The sequence below is a fragment of the Triticum urartu genome, chromosome 4A, assembly GCF_056163025.1.
Source record: "Triticum urartu cultivar PI428250 chromosome 4A, HENAU_Tu73, whole genome shotgun sequence".
In the NCBI taxonomy this organism is placed as follows: Eukaryota; Viridiplantae; Streptophyta; class Magnoliopsida; order Poales; family Poaceae; genus Triticum; species Triticum urartu.
Window position 1 is genome coordinate 2,460,444 of NC_141876.1, and position 23,166 is coordinate 2,483,609.

General features: G+C 45.9%; 1 protein-coding gene across 1 annotated transcript; it reads right to left on the reverse strand.

Moving 5' to 3' along the window:
• Positions 1–2,808: 2,808 nt before the first annotated feature.
• Positions 2,809–22,808, reverse strand: LOC147974229 (U-box domain-containing protein 33-like). Its single transcript, XM_087519421.1, has 9 exons — positions 22,472–22,808; positions 21,720–21,844; positions 21,471–21,616; positions 20,925–21,029; positions 20,400–20,790; positions 5,002–5,133; positions 4,255–4,746; positions 3,403–4,131; positions 2,809–3,114 (listed from the first exon to the last, which is right to left on the reverse strand). The coding sequence occupies exons 1-9, from the start codon at positions 22,806–22,808 to the stop codon at positions 2,926–2,928; spliced, it is 2,646 nt and encodes an 881-aa protein (XP_087375547.1). The 3' UTR covers positions 2,809–2,925.
• Positions 22,809–23,166: the final 358 nt, after the last annotated feature.

Sequence of the window (23,166 nt, forward strand, 5' to 3'; positions counted from 1 at the left end):
TTGATCTGAGTCTGGCCACTGGCCTATACGCACTAACCATCTACGCGGGGACAATTATGGACACTCGACGTCGTGGTATCAGCCGAAGCCTTCGTGACGTCAGCGACTGAGTGGCGCGCGCCGGATTGGACCGGAACGTCTGCTAGGCTAGGTCTGCTTCCGGCCGCCCTCGCAACGTGCAGGTGTGCAATGGGCGATGGGCCAATGACCGATCCACGCCGCTTGGACTAGCTCACATGTTCATGCAGCTGTGTGTTCATGTGCAGGTGTTGGCCCGGACAACCTGTTCGTACACGTCTTGGCTTGGCCATGGTGATCGCGTTCCTGTATAACGTGTGTTCTGTTCGGTTGCCTGCTTTTGTCATGACCGGCCACCTCATCTGATCCAGTAGACACTTCGATCTCGCGAGCGATCGGATTGATTACTCGTCCGCCCATGATTCGCTTTATCTACATCGTGTGACCGACCTGGCCAGTTGCTTGCGCGCGTCTCCGCAGATCCCGTGAAGATCGTCCCTGAGTTCAGCGCACCCCTCCACCGATCGAGCAACAGGCTGCCGCCGCGTCGCCCCCGTCGTGCCGCAGCGCCGCCGCCATGTGATTCTCCTGACGACTGCAACGACTCGTGCGTCGCCCCTTCGGGCCGTAGTGCCGCGATACACGGTCCCCGTCGCCCCGAGGCCGTCCCCACGGTTGCACCGACCCGCTCTTCGCCGCTGCGCCGCCTCTTCAGGCTGTAGCGCCGCGGCCCGCGGTCCCCACCGCCACCCCGAGGTCTTCCCACCGTCGCGCCGACCTACCCGCCGCCATTGCGTCGCCCCTTCGGGTCGTAGTGTCGCGGCCCACGGTCCACCGCCGTACCCGCGCGTCGACTTCCCGTGGCATGCGCCGCTCCGCCTCCTTTGGTGCAGGAACGCAACCGTCCGCGCTGGTCTTCGTCACGCTGTTAGGGTTCTTCGCCTATTTCGAGCACCGTCGCCGCGCTCCTAACCTAGCCGCTGCCACCGTCAGGCCGCCGCCGCCGCTCTACTTTGGGCGATGCCGCCGCTATCCCCATAGCCGCCGCTGCCTGTCCACCTCCTTCGTCTTCGTCCAGCATCAGCTTGTCGCCAGCGTCGCCATCATCTACCCCGACCACTTCGTCTACTCCGACAACAGCGGGCGACCTTGGCCCCGCGCTGATTGGCGCGGCAACCGTCGTTGAGTCATTCTCTGCTGTCCTCTCCGGCTTCTTCGACATGGCGTACGGCTCGTGCAGGTCCATCGTCTACTCATGCCCGGTGCTGGCAACACCGATGCGTGCCTTCGTCCACGACATGTCCCCGGGTCTGGCAAGCCTGGTGCGGCGCTTTGTCAACTTCGTCTTCGTCTGTCTACGCATGCCCGGTGCTGGCAACACCGATGTGTGCCTTCGTCCACGACGTGTCCCTGGGCTTGGCAAACCCGGCGCGATGCCTCATCAACACCGTCCTCTACTCGGTGCATCACTACTTCGACACTACTGCGCCCATGACTAACACAACGCCTCCTTGCGCCCGTGGCTCCACGGCGACTTCCTCGACACCGGTCACCCCCGACTCGACATCCCCCAGCATTCTTTGCACGGCTACCTCGACCACGGCTACACCATCCTAAGCTCTCGGCTACCTCGCCATCGGCACAAAGGGCTATTATCCACTTGAGCAACTCGCCGGCTTCCTCTACAGTCAACGCGTCCGCGACGCGACACCGTCCACGTTGCTCCCGCTACGACAGGCGGGGGATGTCAGCCCGTCGGCCGTTATTCTCTCCAGTCCGACCGTCTGGCAATATATACTCACCCTCCAAGTCTTGTACTCAATATATACCAAAGTTTAAGATCGCCGGCGAAAATTGCGCGATAGCGCCGCTATCGCGGGCTGGGAGCCTCCCCGCGACGCAATCGATCAATTTCCGCGATCTGCCGCTAACCGGGCGATCGCGCGCGAAACGGCGCGATTTGGGGTCGCGGTCGCCGCAGTTTCGCAGGATGGGCCAAAAGTCTGAACCAAAAGGGCCCAAACAGACCAGAAACGGCCCAAATATCTCCAGATACATATAGCAGCTCCTCCAGTAAACATAGAAGCGTGTCCCAGTCCCCATTCCCTTCTCCGCCTCCCATCTGAAAAGGTTGCGGCGGCTGCTGTTCTTGCTAGCTACGGCGGCCGGCAGGCTTCTTCTTTGCCGCAAGCCGGATTCAGTTATGGGGAGGAGGCAAAGGCAGCGACCATGGGCACGCCGCCGGCCACGACCATGACATCTCAGTCTCACACGGCTCCAACACTCGCTCTGTCGACATCGCCAGGAGGTACAGGAGCCCTCTGATTCTATCCATCTTTTATTTGTTTGTTGATTCAACAGATGCACATGACAGGCTCTGGAGATTGCATTGCAGACGTCTAGGTTCGGGTAATGGACGTGCTGTGATGTTATTCTGTAACTGAACTTAACTGCTGAACTGGTGATGTTATGCCTGCTGCAGACTTTGATTTATATTGATATGTATGTGTTGAACTGGTGCAGAACTCTATTATACTTGTTATGTTTGAATTTACCCTGAAAATCCTCTGTTTTCTGTAAAAAAATCCCCTGTTTTCTGAGAAAAATGTGCACATGTACTAGTTTGAACGTGGGATATGCGTGCACATGCACTGTAGCCGCGAAATGGGTTAGCGGCCGCTATCTCCAGCTATAGCGCCTGTAGCGTTTGAATGAGCTTGCCGCGAAATGGTTTAGCCCGCGATTTAAAACTTTGATATATACTCACCCTCGAGGCTCAATAACACATCCATTATATTCCGCAACAATCCCTCTCTCTCCGTTCTAACACTGTCTGTACACACTTCAGAATCGTTTGGTTCACACCATAAACGTGGCATCATACAAATTAAATGGAAGGTTAAAAAATCATTGTTGCTGTCGCTTTTGCCATTCTTGAATTGCAAAGCGAAGGGCATTGTTCGGTGTCAACTCATGGTGTGCCAAACTGAGGTAGGCCATGGGGGACATTTTGTTCCCCATTGCAAGCCAGTCCTTGATGGCCTCACGTTCATATGTAAATCCATCAGCAGCGATGCATGGATCCCTCATGATCTCCTGAAAATATTAGTATAAGAAATGATGCAAGCTTAATATCAAACTACTCCCTCCGTTCCAAAATATTCGTCGCAGAAATGGATGTATCTAGAACTAAAATACATCTAGATACATCCATACTTGCGACAAGTAATTCGGAACGGAGGGAGTAGCTAGTAGACATTGACAAAAGTGTTGACTGAATTGTAAAGACTGTAGGCAAACATAAGATAATTGTTGATGAGACTCAAGGCATCACACGATCCAAGCTAGCTAGTGCTTCATCGTTTCTTTGATTGGTTAACGAACCTGTGTCATTGGACAGATGAAAAATGTTGGTGGCTTGCATTTATCCTCTGGATAGTTCAACATAGCTTGAATCACATCCCAGACCTCATTTTCAAGATCAGGTCGCTCTTTTCTCTCATACCGACAACATCTGAGTGCTAGTCTTGCCAACTCTTCAGTAGGCTCAGATGGCCATTCCCCTGCAGAAGTATCAACTATATCTGGCAACTTGTTAGTTCTTAGGGCTGCCTCCACGGCATGAGGAAGGCCTAGGGGGCTCTTATTAGTTATCAGCCGCATAAGCACCACCCCAAAGGAGTAGACGTCATACTGTGCTGTGAGCTCCCCTGAGGCAATGTATGCCGGGTCCATGTATCCCATTGTGCCTTTGAGTAGGTTTGTTCGGTGGTAAGGGGTGATTGTTGTGTTTGTCACATTCAAGGGACGGGAGATCCCAAAGTCTGCCAGTTTGCAGCCAAAGCTGGCGTCGAGAAGGACATTGTCGGGCTTGAGATCACCATGGGCAATGCCTTTTGGTCTGTTGGAGTGGAGAAAGATAAGTCCCGTGCAGATCTCGGCAGCAATTCTCACGCGCATTCGCCATGAGAGCGCCTCTCTTTGGTGGTCGTGCTGCAGGCAGTCCTCTAGGCTTCCATTTGACAAGAACTCGAAGACCAGCACGTTGGCCTCCCTGCACACTCCTATCAGGGTGACAAGGTTCGGATGCCTCATCTTACAAAGTGTTTCTACCTGTAACATGTATCGATCAGAGGAAAATCACATAGTTAGTTAGATGCACCGTTTACTAGTTTTCCTCATCTCGCAGCATGTGTTGCTCTCAATATATACGATGATGAAAATTAAATTACATACCTCGTCATTGAACTCTTTATCTCCTGTTGTGCCTTCACGGTTCAATCTCTTTACGGCTACGGTAGTATGACGGAGAAATCCCTTGTAGACGGTTCCACACCCACCTTGCCCGATCTTTTTGGAGTCATCAAAGTTGGCTGTCGCTTCTTTTATCTCCATGTGGCTGAACTCTGTTAATGGAATGGCACTAGTAGTAGTGGTAGAGGCAGAGCCAAATACAAAGACGCTGCTACTGTTTGCTTGGCACATCTGCTCAACTTGCTTTGTGACATGGTCTTTCTCGCGTTGCAGCTCTCCTTGCGACTGCTCGAGCTCTGCCACTAGGTAATTTTTCTGGAGAAGCATCTCCTCCAGCTCCGCTCTTTTCTCATTTGCCTTGTGCAGTTCGTTGCATATTTGGAGGTGCTCCTTCCGGAGTCCAGTATTTTCTCTGCCCAGTCTCTCCTCTACCTCCGTTTTTTCTTTGCGGAGTGCATTCTCCCGTGCCATGAACTGCAAGGAAACAGTTCACTTAGCTGAGACTGAGAGACAGATGCACCATGGAATATAAATGCTACTCTTTCCGTCCGAAATAGCTTGTCCCCCAAATGAATGTATCTAGCACCAGAGAGATAAGCTTGGGACAAGTTTTTTTAGACGGAGGGAGTATGTGTTTAGACAAGAGAAAATTCGGGAAAAAAATATAGTGCATTAGGCATCAATAATGGATACATAAAGGCATGTGGCAATTACAAATAACATATATACCATCATAGAAGCTTCAAACATATTCCTCTCGCCTTTCTGCTGGCCCTCGGATGCTTCTTTTTTTGAGCGCTCCAGCTCATTGTGGACTCGGCGCAGTTGCTCAATCACATCATGTTGCACATCAGTTTCTACCTATAAAACATTGTGTTTGCTTTGAATTCTAGGTATGCATGACAACATTATCCAAATAAGTATTATTAAAAGTACGAAGCAAATGGTACATCTCTGATGTTCATATCTTATTATTAGCCTATAATGCATATTTATATTTAAAAGCATACTTGATTTCCGCATAACAGTTTTTGGTTTCAGATAATGGAAGAATAGTTCTCCTGGCGTCTGTACACACAGACACAGACATACATAAAATTATCCTAGCTGCAGCTTCTGCACACAGCCATAAAATTAATATGATTCAAACGAAAACGGTGTGGCTATGCTTAGATAACTCTGCTGAGTCCAATTAATGTGGCTTACCATAGAGTGTCGTTGTTCTTTAGAGCTTGCATGTACGGGAGGAGCATTCATACCGTTCAAATCCTTCAGAGAGAAACATGAACTGGATCCTGCAGTGCTTTGCTGCCCGGAAATCAGTGAGCAACTTGTTTGTGTCATATCAACTGACTGCCGCCTTGCACCCGATATGTTTTCCACTACGCCTGTTGTCGATCCAGGCGAGGGATAAGTATAACTAACTGGCATGGTCGGTCGTTGATGGGCTTGTCGATCGGTGGAGCCGAAGAAACTTGGATGCCCTGGTGATAGTGACTGGGGTCTTGCAGGGAACTCAGATTGATAGGAATCAGTGCTGCTGCTGCTGCTTCGAGGTGACTCTACTTTTGAAGTAAGCTGAGTGGTCTCCCTAACAAAAATGATGAACCATGACACCATTTTTTTGTCAGCTGGAAATAACTTACGGTAGTCGCTCGAGCTGAAATAACGTAAGGTGTTTTCTTTATGTTAGCTTGAGGGCTGCATGTCAGTCGTCATACCTGGAGCAAGCAAGAGTCTCGTTGCAAACATAGAAGATCCGGCAATATGGTTTGGCCTGTAGATGCACGATGGCTGCGACTTTTGATTTCGGCACTTTCCTCTTTCTGTACGTGAAAGATTCAGAATCAACATAAATAACTCAGATTGTTAACTAGAGTACTCGACTTAAGACTTTAGACAGAGTGGGAGATAATAGTTAGTAAAGGAAGCCATGCTAGCTAGTACTCCCTCCGTTCCACAATGTAGTGCATCTAGATTTTTGAAAAATCAAATTTTACAAACTTTGACCAAATTTGGAGAGAAAAAAAAAATATACATCTATAACACCAAATACGTAGAAAACATTGGATACATTACAAGACATAATCTCATATTATATATATTTGGTATTGTAGATGAGAACTTTTACGGTACCCTGGTACTCCCTAAGCAGAGGCAGAAGTACCACTTAAATCTAGCCCTTTATTTAAAAGGGCAGTTTAGTCATTTTTGTTTGACCTCATCTAATCGCTGATCTATCTCGAAAAAAAATCCCAATCTGATCATAAATCTCGGCTCCCAGAAGCGAAACTCCAGGGTATCGCTCATGGCCACCTGTTTGTTCTTTTGCGCCACCATGGCCACACGGGCCGGTGCCACTTGCACGCGTGTCTGCATCGTCCTCCCTAATCCCAAACCTATGGCGACCACCCCGCAGCCGCCAAATCTCCTTCGTGCACGCCATTGTTGGATCACAATCAAGTGATATACCCTTCTGCCTGCCATTGCTGGATCTCAATCATGCGATATACCCAGCAGTCTGCCACTACTAGATAATTGTGTGCAGTTTAATAATCACATCATTTGCTCCGTAGACAAAATTGATGAGTGGATATTAACATGTACATGGGAAATTGAAACAGAAATTCACAATCTGCAGCGAAGAACAGAGGAAAATAGTGAACTCGTTTGCGCTGCTCATCAGTTCTCTAGTCAATGTGTTCAGAAATTGTCTTCGCGGTCCAATTAAATTTAGGTAGAGTCTGGTGTGTGCGTCTATACGTGGAAGCTACAACAATTCAACTCCCGCAGATGCCCACGCGACAGAGCCCCAGCCATGCGACCTCATGTCGTTGTGTCCATCACCGTTTAGCGCGGCCCTATTCTGGTGGCGACGGTACGGTTGACGCCAATCTTTTGCCCAGCCGGTAGTCGTCGCTCAAGCAAGCACGCCGACGGCCAACCATGGTTGGCGCAGATTCTACGGTTCCAGTGCGCGTAGAACAGGCTGATCGCTGGCGTCTCTCCCGCTTCGTAAAGAGTTCAGAAATAACCAACAGCGATTGACTGAGTCTAGGTGATGTGCATCAGCCGTAACGCACTCAGATTTAATGTGGATAAAAAGATCAGGCATAACTGCCTAAATGATTACGTTTTTACCCCTAAGCTCAAGGTACTCCCAAGTGTCTTCTGGTAGTACTCCTTAGTAGTTAGGTTGGAGTATCAGATAAGATCAGCCATTGGATTAGGCGAAATGGAGGGCTTATATTGATTCCAGGGTACAGTAAAAGAACTCATTCTAGATATAAATAATTTTCTTTATAGACTTGGTCAAAGTTTGTAAAGTTTGACTTTTCATAAAATCTATATGCACTACATTATGGAACGGAGGAAGTAGTGTTTGTTTATTCGGTGTTTAATGTCAATTCATGATTGCCCTTTGCTAACTAATTATTGGGAGTTAATCCGCCTATTTTATCGTCACTTCTTGTAGCTTGTTAGAATAGCAGAGAATTCATAAGAAATAAGAAATTTACATATACATATAACTAACACAGTGATTTGCTCTAGTGTATATATAGAAACTGCAGCGCTACCCGCTGACAATTTCGATGTGCGTGTTTATCGATGAAACCTCGTTATGAAGCTGTATTTGGTCTGGACATACGGTGAGAAGGAAGATGTTCCCATGACAAAGTTTGTGATGTGATTCTGATCGATGAGCTTGACGATGCCATTCGTGGGGCTGTTACTCTCGATCACCATCGCTTCAGCTTGCATCTGTAAATTTGTTTGTTGAGAGAACAGTCATGCGCGAGATGAGATGAACTAGAAGAGCAATCACCAAGTCTATGCTCTATGCTTTCAGAATGAGTTAGCTTACTGACCTGGAGAGAAGAAATGCAGAAATCGAGGTACTGGTCTAAAAGTGTGTTCATCTTCTCCTTCTCAGACAACCTGTATGCCCTGAGTTCTTTCTCCTGGAGCTGGCTTGCATCGATCTTGCGGAATCCTGCGACACAAGAATTTTATCAGCATAGATAGATAGATAGATAGATAGATAGATAGACAGACGGATAGAAAACATTTAATTATGCGGATTGTCAAAGTTTGGAGCTTTTACCGATCATGATTCTGTCGGCGGGCTGGTGAACGTGTAGCAGGACCAGCTTGTCGCCGCCGGTGAGGAGGTTCCGAGCCGCCCACAGGAGGTTGGACTGACCGTCCTCTTCATCCTTCCCGACGGCCACATATAGCTTCCCTAGGCTGCTGGACGACGACCTCCGGGAGTGCCTGATCTTGGCCAGGTAGGATTCTTTCCTCGCACCGTAGCTGTACATCACGCTGCCAGATGATGATGAAGCAGGCTTAGGCTTACAAACTCTTGCAAATTCGCAGGACCAAGATCGTCAAATAGATGGATAAATTTCTCTCAATAGAGCCCTCCCAGCTGGATCACAAGATCAAGCACCCGACCGATTTGTGGTTGCAGGATGCTCTTCTGGCACTTTGACACGGCGGCTAATAAAGCTCGTGAGGCTTCGTCGCAAAAAGAAAAAGAATAGCCATTATTGTCTCAATTAAAAAGATTGCCGCTTCGACGATGAAGAAGAAACTGATTTGCCTAGAGTGGGTGTGCCGTTGAATTGGTTGCAGAAAACTGTCTTAACAAACCCCTCCATCTCCATTGTTGGGTTGGCGTGAGTATGCAGCTCAGTGGCTGCACACGCCACCCTTGCCGTTTCTCAGTTTGGCCAGCCCACATTTAATTTCACGTGTTTTTCTCTTCTCAAGTGCAATTTTTATACTCATAATTATAGGACGCCTCCAAAACAGAAGCTGGGTTCCACCATAAGCATAATGAAACAAACTAATCTATTATTAATATATTAAAAGAAAATACGGATAAAAAATAGAGAAATTAGCTAGAAATTCCCACAATAATCAGAAAGATCTGATCATTGATTGTTAGACTTCGAAATTCGTAGCCGTTAGATTTTTTTAATTTTTTTTAACGCGTATCCATAAAAAATTGAGCAGTAGCATGGTTATGTGGTTAAATTGACACCTACCGTGCAGGAGGCCCATCCGGTCATAGCAGCAGAACTTGAGCAAGAAGAGCTGTGGCGCGCTGGGCATGTGGTTGTCAAGGAGGCCGGCAGCAGCAAGGTAGGAGCTGTCGATGCCCAAGGGCACGGGCACAGGGCAAAGCTCGGCCAGCCTCTCCTTGAGGAGGCCCCAGGTGTCACACCTAACCTATGGTTGGTGTGCACTAGAGCTGACTGGTGGGCCCAGCCAGCTGGCCGGCCAAGTGGCGAGTGTGGGTGACGTTAAAGGAGGCCGTGAGTGGCATGCGTGTGTTGACACTTCTCTGTATCTAACTTCCCTCTGCAATCGAATCCTCCTTCCTCTTCAAGCCTTCTCCTGCTCCTCTCGTCCTGTTGCTCGATCTAGATCCTCTCCCTCTCCCTGGGGTATTATAGCTGGTAATCAAAGCCAAATTCTGCCGAATTTTTTTCTTCCTGGTGTTCGATTGAGGATGGGTAACATCCACCGCGCCGGCGCGAAATGCCTCGGCGAGCCGCACAAAATCTCGTCGTGGGGTTCGATCCCCTTCAGCATAGGACCACGGCTCCTTCCAAGGCCTCGGTGGCGACGCGGCAAGTTCTCATCGCCATGGGCGGAGGGAACACCAACATTACCAAGATGCTCGAGGCTTTGCTCGCCAAGGTCGACGACCAGAAGGTGGCGCACGAGAAGCAGATCGAGCTCCAGGCCGCCTTCAACGCCCAGATCTCGCAGGAGGTGCGCGGTCTATCGCGGCAACTCGATCTGACCCAAGCGGACCTCGATCTCACGCGCAAGACGGTGGAAGGGTCGGCCTCTCCGACGGGCTCGGTCACCACGCACCTTCACTAGCCCGCCCACCCGCAGCAGCAACCTCCTCCGCCTCCTCCTCCTCCACCGTCCCCGCGCCCGGTGCCGGATCCAGCGCCCCCGTGTTCGTCGGACACGTGCCTGGGCGACCACCGGCCGCCGCTCTTACCTTTGCCGCCACAGGGCGGATTCGTCGCTGCGGGGACCGCGTCTCCGACGGTCTACCACACCAACGAGTACCACAAGCCTCCGAAGCACGATTTTCCCAAGTTCGACGGCACGGCGTCATATTTGTGGCTGAACCGCTGCCTCGCCTACACTTCGAGCTCTACAAGGTGGCCGCCCACCACTGGGTCGCCACCGCGGCGCTCTACATCAACGGCCAGGCTGCACACTGGCTCCAGGCGTTCCAACAAACGCATCGCGACATCACATGAGATCTCTTCACTGCGGCGACCCTGGAGGAGTTTGGCATCGACGAGTTTGAAGTGGTGATGCACAAGTTGCTGCAACTACGCTAAACAGGCACCGTCACCGAGTAGCGCGCCGCGTTTGACGAACAGATGTAGCACCTGCTCGCGCTCGATCGGTCGATCAACACCAAATTCTTCGTGACGCAGTTCCTCCTCGGCCTGAAGGACGAGCCGCGCGCCCCGGTGCGCCTCCAGGCACCCTCCAGCATCACGTGCGCCTCGGTGCTCGCACGCATCCAAGAGGAAGAACTGGGCACGACCCGTGCACGCCCTCGCATCACGCCGGCGGGTTGACCACCTCCAGCAGCCATAGTGGCACCACCACAGCGCGCCGCGGCCACGCCGATCCGTGCACAAGGAGACGACTACGCGCGGGAGCGGCAGCTGCACGATTTCCGTCGTGCGAACAACCTCTATTTCAAGTGCGGGGATCGTTACTCCAGAGAGCATCGCTGCGCCAAACGCGTGCAGTTGCTCACCATCAACGTGGGCGACCAAGGCGAGGTGCTCTCGGACGACACCATCCACGCCCTGCAGTTGCTCGACGACCCGAGCCCAGTGGCGCAACCCCCTGCTCAGGCCATGGACGCGCCAGAGTGCTGCCTCCTCTCGTCGCAGGCGCTCGACGACACGGATTCGGCGACCACGATCAGGTTGCGCGCGCTCGTGGGAAATCAGGTCATGCTGCTGCTGCTCGACTCGGGTAGTACCCACAACTTCGTCAACAAGGCGTTCGTCGATCGCCTCGGCCTCGCCACCGAAGAGATGCCGCCGACGGAGGTGCGCATGGCCAATGGCGACAAACTCACCTGCAATCTCATGGTGCCCGGCCTCAAGTGGTGGATGCAGGGCCACACCTTCACGACACCCATGCGCGAGCTGGAGATAGGAGCGTACGACGGCATTCTGGGGATGGATTGGCTCGCCCAACATCGTCCAATGACGTGCCACTGGCAGGATAAGTGGGTGAAATCACTACAAGAAATATGTCAACTTGTGACCTTGACTATTGGTCACTGAAAGGTCATTGTTTTTCATTTGTGACCATTTTGTGACCAAAAATAGAAGGTCAAAAGCTGCTGTCGTAAACTGAAATTAACGACCTTCTCTGTGAGAAGGTCGTAGACATTTACGACCAAAACAGAAAGTCGTTGAACCCATGACCTTTTGTTTTGGTCACTGACTGTCTGCCCAGGCCATGTCGGATCCGACGTGGCAATCTGACGTGGCAAAATTGCAACCAATTGAAAAGATCACTGACAATATTCAGCCCGGTCCAGTTCAACCGTCTTTGTGGGCCAAGCCCATTTATTATATATTTTTTCAAGCAATTTGTGTCAACTACATGGGCCGAGCCCAAGAATTCAGCCTTTTTATTTTATAGGACGCGGCCTTATATGATTCATTTATTTTTTGGGCCTCAAACTTTTTGTAGTCCATTTCAATTTTGGGCTCCATAGCAAACATTCACAAACTTGACGAGCGTTGTTCCAGCGACAGTGAGATACAAGGATTTCAAACAAGCATGTATCAAGACCATTTTATTTCTTTCAACGCGAAAGTATTCCTTAAACAGCCACGGGTACAACAGTAAGTACATTCAACAACCCATCATCAATCGGTGAACAGACTATAGCTACCAGCATCAGCCTCCTGAAAGACTAGGAGGTACTACTAAGGAGCTAAACTAACAGCAACCATCCATAATCAATCGGTGACACTAGCAATGAGCGAAAGCGGCGACATTTTAGAGACCCCCTCCCCCAGCTGCTGCTTTGCGTGCCGCATCACAAGTCCCCCTAACCACAACAAGTTTTCAGATATTCAGAACATGTTGAGCAGTTAGGGGATCATGGGGAAAAAGTTGGCAGATGGATCATGATGGTCTCACATTGCTTTCGTTGTCCTCGTCGCTCACCTCAGACTGGGACTTGTCAGAGTCGTCGGACGCCTCTCCTGCTTGAAACGAAAACAGGGATGGGCACGAAAGAGCATGGATCAATACCACAATGTTGTAAGATACTTCCTCTGTCCCAAAATAAGTGTCTTAACTTTGTACTAACTTTAGTACTAGAGTTGAGACACTTATTTTGGGACGGAGGGAGTATTATGTAATGGGACGGAGGGAGTGTTATACTACATCATTGTGCAATAGTTCACTACTAGGAAAACAGTCTTCAACGACGGTAAATGTGGTCGCTGAAAGTCCGATTGTGGTCGTTAAAGGTCAATAACGACCACAATCTGCTGGTCATAGTAGGCCCCGTCGTTAAAAGTATAATGACCACATACCTTTTGCAGTCGTTATTCTTATAACGACGAGAGGGTGTGTCGTCGTCAATCCCAAGGCAATAACAACCACAATTATGGTATTAACAACAAGTTTTGCCATCGCTAATAATATTATCATGGTGACCAAAGGATGCTAATAATATTATCATGGGGACCAAAGTATCATTGCCGACCACTCTCTTCACCACTTTGATATACTTGAAAACCATTTATATTTAGTATAACTTTCCGTTCAACGATCGCTTTACACAACATCCAACATTTGAATTTTAACATCCATAATAATATAGAAACACAATAATCTGAACTGAAAGGATCATAGCCTCTTTATTAATAGAAATACAAAAATTCTGACATACAATTCTTCAATTAAAATGTCATTTAAGACATTTGAGTCAAAAGCACTCCTTATATGACCAATATACTTGCTCATATCTATTTGGAAAACAAGACAACTAGAAAATATAATATTAATCAATCTTCAATCATGGGACACCATCATTGTTTGAATGGATATCATTCTTCATCGGTGAATACAACACCGTCTGATGCTTCTATATCTTGCCGTGGACCATCAATCCTACAAAATGTTGAGTAGTTTATGAAAGTCAGTCCTTGTAAATAAATTGGCACGAATTATAAATGCATAGAAAATCAATGTACAAGAACAACTTGATCATGTTGCCTTTCATGAGAACTCAGACATAAGACGCTTAGTTTCTGACACTTCTTGCACCATGCCATTGTACTTTTCTACAAGTACTTGTTTGTCTTGCTCGGAAGCTTTTAGTTTAGAAGAACAAAATAGCGTTACTTAATGCTGGTCCTCACAAATATCTTGCTCTAATTCCAGATTTTCGTAAACAGATCCAGTTCCATTGTTGTGCTTACTAGTCTTGGTGGTAGCTGCAAGGCCATGGTTAGCCTGGGATTATTCACATTCAATATTTTCATCAACTATTAACTCATCTACACCATTTGCAGTGTCTGGAAGCATACAACCAATCTGTAGTAGGGTGGATGAAGGAATAAAATATAAAAAATGACATTTTTCATACCATAAAATTCATCCATATCATCTCCCATGTCACTATCATTGCTGGCATCAACTTCATCATTCATACCTGTAATATATTATGAGTAACTTGAAGACAATAAAGCATAGAAATAATTCTAGGGACAATACATGCTACCTAGAAACTCACTTTCAGAATCATCTGCATCCCAATTTGTACTAAACAAGCCTTGTCTATTTGTCGGTGCATCAATCACATCTATGAAAACAAGCAACCACATTATATCATCCAGTAGAAGATAGCTTGAATAATATTTTTATGTTTGACTAGTACCTTTTGTAGCCAACTCGTACTTCTTCTGACCACTTCCTCTTCTTGCATATGAGCCTGTGTGTAACCCTTTTTCTACTGAAATCTGCTACTCACTTGATTTCTTTGCTAACTCAGTCGGATAACCTATACATAAAGCGTTATTCTAAAGTGTGCACAAAGGTTGTACAAAGTATAGTTAAATTAAATAGTGAATATTTATGTACTGAAAATGAATTACTGAATGCTAAATCAAATAAAGTAAGTACAGAACTACTTGTGTCACTATTTATTAATAAGGTGAAAGAAAAAATATGAAGCAAATTGATTACTACAGATTAAGACTTGCATAAATTCGTGGCATCATGTTGTTCTCTTTCTATGCGATGTTGTTGTCGAATTTTGAAGCAAGTCATCTTCGTCGCCATTTTCGTCAGGCTCGGGTTCAGAGGCTTCATCATTGGACTATCCATGTGGTACATTATAAGAATGGCATGATGGATGTTTCATTACCGCATGCCATACGTTTATTTTTTTTGGAACTTTGTGACAGTGGGAGTGGCTCCCACTGACCTTTAAAATAAAGCAACAATGTATAGAGAGTCACATATTTACAAGAGACTAGTGAGGGAGTTATCGGGGGGGGGGGGGGTATAAGTACAAGTTAGCGGCAAAAAACAAGCAAACTAGCAAGGCTATGAACACCCTAAGCAGTAAGCTAAAGGAAAGTAACCAGAGAATTAATAAGATTGTCCTTGACAAAAAAAAGGAAACTTGGCTAGCCAGACTAAAAGGCTCATCTGTTCGAAGCAAACACTGCAGGTTAAGACTAAGGATTCCATGTTTGTTGTCTTTCTTCATCCCATGCTCTTTGTTAAATACGTGAATCCAGTCGAAGTGTCAATATGCCAGAATATTCTACTGTATTACCGTTATCCCCTTCTTCTAAAACTACAACCACCCCATTGTTCTGTGTGCAGAGGAGTCTATCTCGAATCTAAACACGATATCTAAATCTATTCATGCCATAGCCAGTAAAATATGTTATCATGTTCGTGCAAGCTAGCTACCTATGGAGTAATAGATAGCTATGCTACCATCTTCATACGGAGATATAGAAATGTACTTGCATATGTGCGTAAATACACACATTATTCTGGAACATTTTGTCTTACCTTCTCTTTGAACCACTGATTGAACTTCTGGTTCCACATGGTGGTAAATTGTTGCAGTGAATATCCATCATGACTACTGGAGTACTCACTACAATAATACAAAGCTTAATTAATATGGTAATGCAAAAATTAGTTGACTATGTAGAAAAATAAGTTAACCGACCAATCAATACAGTACATGAAGACCCCGTGCAACAAAAAAACAAAGGACGAATACTGGAATACCAACAAACCTGCAACGGAATCGCGTTGGTGGATGTGCAGACGGCAGCACGGGCACACTGGGGTCGAGGGCAACGTACAGATGGCAGCGCGGACGTGCCTGACCAGGCTAGGGTTGAGGCGACCGGCGAGGTACAGGCAGCAGCGCGGGCGCTACGGGGTCAAGGCTACCAACAACGTTCAGACGGCAGCGCGGACGCTCCTGGGCCAGGGTCGAGGCGACCGGCGAGGTGCAGGATGCAGCACGGATAGGTGTAGAACAGAAGGAAGATGCGATCCATGGATTGTAGAGGTGTCGTGGATTGAGCACGGTAGGGGAGGCGAGGAGAAAGAGATGCAGAGGGATGGGATCCTAACAGATTATAAATATTTGTTGGCTGTTATAGAGGGTTATCTGATGGAAATTGCCAGCACTTTGCGCTAAAAATATTCAACTGTCCCGCTCTCTTTTAGATGGGAGGAGAGATAAAGGAGAGGTGAATATTTTTTAACACACTGAGAGGTGAGTTTGTTAGAGCATTGTACGCGCAAAACAATATCACAACAATAACAACCGCTTACTTAGCAACGGGCAATCTGGTGGTTGTTGAAGGTATTACGTAGACTGATCCAATCATGCGGGAACTCAACTCGGGTGTTTAACGACCAACAGTTTTTTGGGCACTGTCGTTAATGCATGTTTCTGTAGTAGTGGTTGTTGATCTTCTAATATGAACTTGGTGCTTTTAGGTACATATGTCATCGGTAAAGATCCGTGCTTCGACCCTTTCTACGTATGGACACTGAGATATTGATGAACCATCATCTAGTGAGGAAGCTGATAAAAATTGTTAGTAAAATGGGTGAAAAGAAGGCAATTAAACTATTTATATACACTTTATCCAAGACAATAGCAAACAAGATGGTAAGTAAGATTGTAAGAACACTGCAACCTTATTTTTACTACCCATAATGAGTTGTGTTAGATGACAACGTCTCGATCCTTTTCCTTTGTAGTTGTTCCCAAAACAGTTTACTCAAGATTACCTCTCAAACTACATGATTGATGAGCATCCAAAGGTTAAAGTATTTGTACCAAAACACGATGACTATCTAGATGTGTTCATGAAGACAGTAAATGATGGGAGGTCGGCCATAACAAGCGGTTGGACTAGAGTCGTGCATGCTTTCTGCATGGAGGAGGGCACAATATGGGCATTCCACTTCACCCTGTTCAGTAACCATAACGTATTTCGCTTCTTTCTTTATCGTCTTTAATAGTACAAGTATACAACTCTGGTTCATCATTCTTTATTTGGTGCTTATGTAATTCTTGAACATACGTACCCATGAATCGAATAATGAATTGGTTGTTTGAACCTGATGGATATGAATAAAGCTATAACATACTTTCAAATTCAAATTTGATACATTTTTAAATAGCGACAATTAAATTTGGGTGAAATTACACTCTATAGGTCATTACAACACACATGATCGGTAAAATACAAACATGTGTGATATACACCATAATCCGACACAGTTCACAAAGAGGAAAAGTGTGCGAGCATGCACACAGTTGCCATTTGCAAAGCGTGTGTGATGTCAGATAATATCACAAACAGTTTGAGCAAACTAAATATTTGTGATAGTTGTCATATCGTACATGAGTTACAATCATGAATTGTTTCTGATGTGGTACACATCGCAAACATTGCACCAAAGAATAGCGTGTGTGATAGTTATCATGTACAACACTGTTACGACGGTTTGATGTTTTGTAATCCTATCCGACACTCATATGATGATGAGCTAATCTTCTTAATTAGTTAGCGCGTACGGTTAGTGAAAAGTGAATGTGTGTGATTGTCTAGTTATCATACATGTTCTATAACCGTGAACTGTTTGTGACGGTTCGCGCATCGTAAATGTAGCACCACAAAATACCGACTGCGATGGTAATGCCAGCACACACGAGTAGCAAGTATGGAGCATCTGGGGTATTCGATATATCACAAACAGTTGTGTGAAGAATGGCGTTTGGGATAGATGCCCGCATTCCTACTACCTATCCCTGACAGTTTTTGGGTCGTGTGGGAAGGATCCCCCTATCTCCCACACTCACTTGGCGACGGTTTAAAATGCCTTTGCGGAAAGGGGTTAAAAACCATTTGTATAGCAGCTCATTATACCAATGATTGGACACTGTTCCCCAAAAGACCAGGAGCACCAGACAGATAATAAGTGGTTCCATATAAACATATATCCAACAGTCCAACAGACATGTTCAACATTCATGGTCCATGTTGCCAAAATAAGGTTCCACATAAGTATAGTCCAAACTATCAGAAACATGCAAGCAAAAGTGCTTAGTACAGGGGCAGAAATAGGGCATATGAAAGTATGTCCCCTAAAGCTATTGTTGGCACCCAACAGCAGCTTGTTTCTTCTTCTTCTCAACAGCATCATGCATCTTTTTAGTCCTTCCATGCTGGTGGCTTTCCTCCTTTCGTAACTTTTTTCTTCTGAAGGTTTTCTTCGGTGCAGTTCTTTGCATCAACCTTGCAATAAGAGATATTTAGATTTTTAATGATTTTGCTATTGCAAGCTGGAGGTTGAGCTAGACAGGCCATACAATTGACATCTTGGCAAGTCTTTTTTTTAAACCTTTGTTAATGTGTTGCAATCTCTCACTTCTCCTTACCTCAGATTCCACCACAAGAGGACGTTCCTTTCTCTTCCCTTTGAGCTTTTGGTTGCTAGGTGGAGATGGTGCTCCATCTTTTCCTCGAGTGGAGAAGGGGCTCCTATTACTCTCTATGACTGCCTGGGAATAGACAGGAGCCAAGTTAGTAGGGCATGAATTAGTAATGAAAAAATCTAGGAATTCTTTGCAATTGCTTCCTTCTAATATAATCTGCCACATTGAGGATTGCAGAAACATTTTCGCCCAATCAAATGTATCTGGGGTTAACAAGATGGAGCAAAAAAAAGTTAATCCAATCCAATGGTACCTTGGTGGCTGGCAGATCTTTAGCAGCATCAGCAAAGTGAGGCTTCCAAGCCCCAAGGCTTTCAGCAACAATAATGTGATTAGCTGAAATAGTGTTAAGTGGGGGTACAAAATTATGTTTGCCTTTGATGGAAAAACCTGGTGGGGGAGAGCAGCTAGAATCGGAACCTTCTTGAGAAAACTCATTGCTTGTAGAGTTGGCTGAAAGTCTGGAGTTGATGTCAGGGCTAAGCTCATTGATTTCAATCTCTTCATCTACAGATTCGCTATCTTCAGATTTAACCTCCCAGTTCAGAGGAACAGAAGTAAGATCAGCAAGCTGAATAACAGTGTCATCTCCTGCAGCTAAGTTCAGAGCAAAGAAAGAATTGTCCTCTTCAGATGCAGCATAATGGACAGGCTGAGGTGGATTAACAGGTTGATTAGTTTCTGAGTCTAAATTAAGATCAACTAGAAAGTTCTTCTTAGATCCAAGGGGTGGCTCCGCTGCATAAGATGCATCAGTGGACTGCAGCTGAGAACTTACAGCAGGCACTGCTGGATTCAAATGGAGAACATGTGGGGGGAGCACATTCTGTGGCTCCAAATGGAAAACATATGGGTAAAGCACATTCTGTAGTGGGGGGAGCACATTCTGGACTAGTTGATGGGCCTCAGGTGGCCCAAGCATTAAGTTGAGGTCTGGAGGGCCATTGAGAATTTCTTGAACAGGGCCCAATGGGTTTAAGTTATCATTTCCCACCAAAAGTTGTGGCACATCCCCCTCCTGGTGAGCAAGATCAGCCCCATTTGAGCCAACAGATATGGCGATATCATCGTTAGCATCCATGTCTGGCATTTCCTCAGGTACTTGCTGTTCATCTAGTGGTTGCATTAACTCAGCTAATTCCAGAAATTCTCCTTCAAGTTCATGATCAATTTCTGCTCCCATGGCCAAGTGTCCCCACCCAGGCAGATATTCTTCCTCTTCTTCATGATTGTCATCACCTACATCAGCCTTCCGCAGGACTTGCTGATGGAAGTTGCCCTGGTTGTTATGCATGATATCCTGAGCTTGGTATAGAGCAACAGGTCCCAGAAAGTGGTTGAGCTCATTTGGGTGAAAAAAAGGGTTTACAGGTTGTGGATGAGAGTTGCCATCTATGGTAATAGGATCTTCATCTGGAGGTCCCTCCCCCAAAGCCTCTTGCTGCACCATAACAACAGGCACTATCCAGGATTCAGAGTTCGGATTTTCAGAGTCTCCAATCACAATGCTAACTGGCACATCTCTGAGTTCATCCACTCTAATCTGAACCATCAATGCAGCCTTAGTACTCCTAGCTCTGTCCCAAAGCAGCATCTTCCCAAAGCTCCTGATGGCATTCTCTATTTCATGAATATCTCTTTTATCAAAAGGAAAACCAACAAGCAACACCCAAATGTCTCTTTTCAGAACTAGGTGTCTCCAATTCAGTCCTTGATTGTGCCTCTGAAAAACGACATGCACATCTCGATACTAATGAGGACTTTGAAAAAATGTTCTAATATTGACTGTTGTTGCTTATGGAATACATCAATTATAAAACTACCTTACTATAATTAGAAGCAAGTGGCACATCTCCGATGTTCACATAAGCAAGCGGACTATATCGTGTACACATTTTGAAAAATGCAGTACTTGATTCCCATTAGTAGTTTTTGTTTTTTGGATAATGGGCGACCAATATGTCTCGCTATAAATACGACAATTCAAATGAAAAAGGTGTGGCTATGCTTAGATAAACCTGCTCGGTCCAAAATGGCTTACCATAGAGTGTTGATGTTCTTTAGAGCTTGCAACTGAAACAGGCATCAATGAACCATTCATGCTGTTGAAATCCTTGAGAGCTGGTGAAGGTCCTCCAAAGCTTTGCTGGCTGGGATTCAGGGAGAACTCTGTCGTCGTCGTATGAATTGACTGTCCCTTTGCACCTGATATGTTGTCCTTGCTATTTGTTATCGTTGCTAACAGAGGATATGTATAGCTAACTATCTGCTTGGATCGTCGTTCAAGGGCTTGCTGATCTGTAGAGCCGAAGAAACCCGTATGCCCTGGTGATAGTGATTGGGATCTTGCAGGGAACTCGGATCTGTCTGAATCATTGCTCGTGTAGTTGCTTTGCGCTGACTCTACTTTTGTCAAACACAGAGTGGCCTCCCTGAAAATGATGAACCATTGTTTTGTCATCTGGAAATAACTTTGGGTAGTCGCTCGAGCTGAAATTTGCAGATTCTATGTAGCAATATTTTTTATGTTGACTTGAGGGCTCCAATGCATGCATGACAGTCATACCTAGAGCAAGCAAGAGTCTCGTTGCAAATGTAGAAGATCTGGCAATATGGTTTGGCTTGTTGATGCACAATTGCTGCAACTCTTGAATTTGGTGCTTTGCTCTTCCTGTCCACATGAAAGATTTTACAATCAACATACATAAATCAGGTTACTAAATGGAGTATTTGACTTGTAATTTATACTGCAGAGAGTGGGGGAGGGGAGATGATAAGTAGTAAAGCCATATTACCATATATACTAGTAGTGTTTTGGTATTGGGAGTTTATTGTGATTAATTGTTATTTGCTAAGTAAGTAATACTACTACACAAGGAAGACACATTTTGGATTGTGTGGCAACTTACACAAGGGCAGCGAATTATACCGATTAATTGGTTGTGCAGCCTAGCTATTTTATGGCCGCTTGTTTACAATAGCGCAGACATTAATTCACGTACAGGAAATAAGAAATTTACATATAATTGCACAACTATCGCGGTCCTTTCCCCTATATATCTATGCACAGAAACAAGCTTAGACCGCAGTGTGTGTGTTTATCAATGAAAACCTCATTACGAAGGTGTATTTGGTCTGGATGTCAGGTGAGAATAAGGATGTTCCCATGACAAGGTTTGTGATGTGATTCTGTTCGATGAGCTTGATGATGCCATTCGCAGTACTGTTCTTCTCGGTCACCAGCGTTTCGGCTTGCATCTGTAAAAAAAAAATAATTCTTCATCTGAATCAACAAGAAGTGAATAGAATACATGCATCATGATTTTCAGAATGGAATTGGCCGGTTTTAAGCTGAGCAGACCATGAGAGAATCTCTGCAAAAGTCGAGGTAGTGGTTCAAAAGTGTGTTCATCTCCTCCTGCTCATCCATCCTGTACGCCTTGAGCTCCTTCTCATGGAGCTGGCTTGCATCAACCGTGTGGAATCCTGCGACAGAAGAATTTGATCAGCAAAGATGGATAGATAAATACATATATAGACAGACAGGCAGACATATAAATAGATAGATACATAGATAGAGAGACAGACATATACTCCCTCCGTTCCTAAATATAAGTCTTTTTAGACATTTTAAATGGAGTACAACATAAGTCATTTTGCTTCGTATGTAGTCACTTGTTGGGATTTCTAGAAAGACTTATATTTAGGAACTGAGAGATAGATTGTAGTACTCCCTCCGTTTCTTTTTAGTCTGCATATAAGATTTGTTCAAAGTCAAACTTTCTAAAGTTTGACCAACTTTGTAGAAGAAAATATCAACATCTACAATAATAAAGCTATATGGTATGCAAAGTAATTTCATGATGCATCTAACAATATTGATTTCATATTGTGAATCTTAACATTTTTTTCTACAAACTTAGTCAAAGATAACAAAGCTTGACTTTGACCAAATTTTATATGCAGACTAAAAAGAAACGGAGGAAGTACTAATTAAGCAAGTGACTGAAGACAAAAGCAACAGCAATATAAGTACTATGCAGTGTGGAGAAGCAAAACATTTTATTGTGTATCTTCACTACTTTGTGCAGAGAGTTTGGATCTTAATTTTACCAGTCATGATTCTGTGTATGGGCTGGTGGACGTGCAGCAACACAAGCTTCTCATCACCGGCGAGGAGATTCCGAGCGGCCCATAGGAGGTTGGACCTACCATCCTCTTCGTCCTTCCCGACGGCTACATACAGCCTCCCTCCTCCTCCTCCTCCGCCTCCGCCTCCGTCGCCACCACCATCCTCCTCGATCTTCCCGTCACCCTCCAAGATGGCGGTGGCCTCCTCGTCTCTGGCATCGGTATCGAGGCTAGCTCTTCTGTGTGCCGAGCGCCGGGAGTGCCTGGCCAAGTGTGATTCTTTCCTTTGCTTGGCCTCGGAAGCGCCATAGCTGTACATTTCGCAGCGGACCGATTCGTGACTGGAGGATGCTCCTCTGGCACACCTTTTGGCCGCCGATTACCACGGGCAATAAAGCCGCTGCTCCATCGCAAAAAGGAAAGGAAAAAGAAAGTATCCGTTGGCTTCTCGAGATTGTTTTTAGGGACACGGCAGGACTCTGCTTCTTGATTAGAATGGAGTCTGCCCAGAACGGCTTTTTGTAATTTGCCTAAACCAGGTGTGCCATTGGATTGGTTGCAGAAAACAATCCCAACAAACCCTCCATGCATATGCATGCATAAATTGTTGGGTACCTTTGCCGTTTGAGCTGTTTCCGCGAGTTTTGCATGTGTTTTCTCTACACAATTTATACCTG

Excerpts from the sequence above, each read along its gene's own strand:
- LOC147974229 (XM_087519421.1), bottom strand. The coding sequence starts at position 22,808 with ATGTACAGCTATGGCGCTTCCGAGGCCAAGCAAAGGAAAGAATCACAC. Across the intron at positions 21,030-21,470 it reads AAATACACCTTCGTAATGAG|GAAGAGCAAAGCACCAAATT; the intron begins GTTTTCATTGAT and ends TCATGTGGACAG. Across the intron at positions 5,134-20,399 it reads AAGAACATCAACACTCTATG|GTAGAAACTGATGTGCAACA; the intron begins GTAAGCCATTTT and ends AATGTTTTATAG.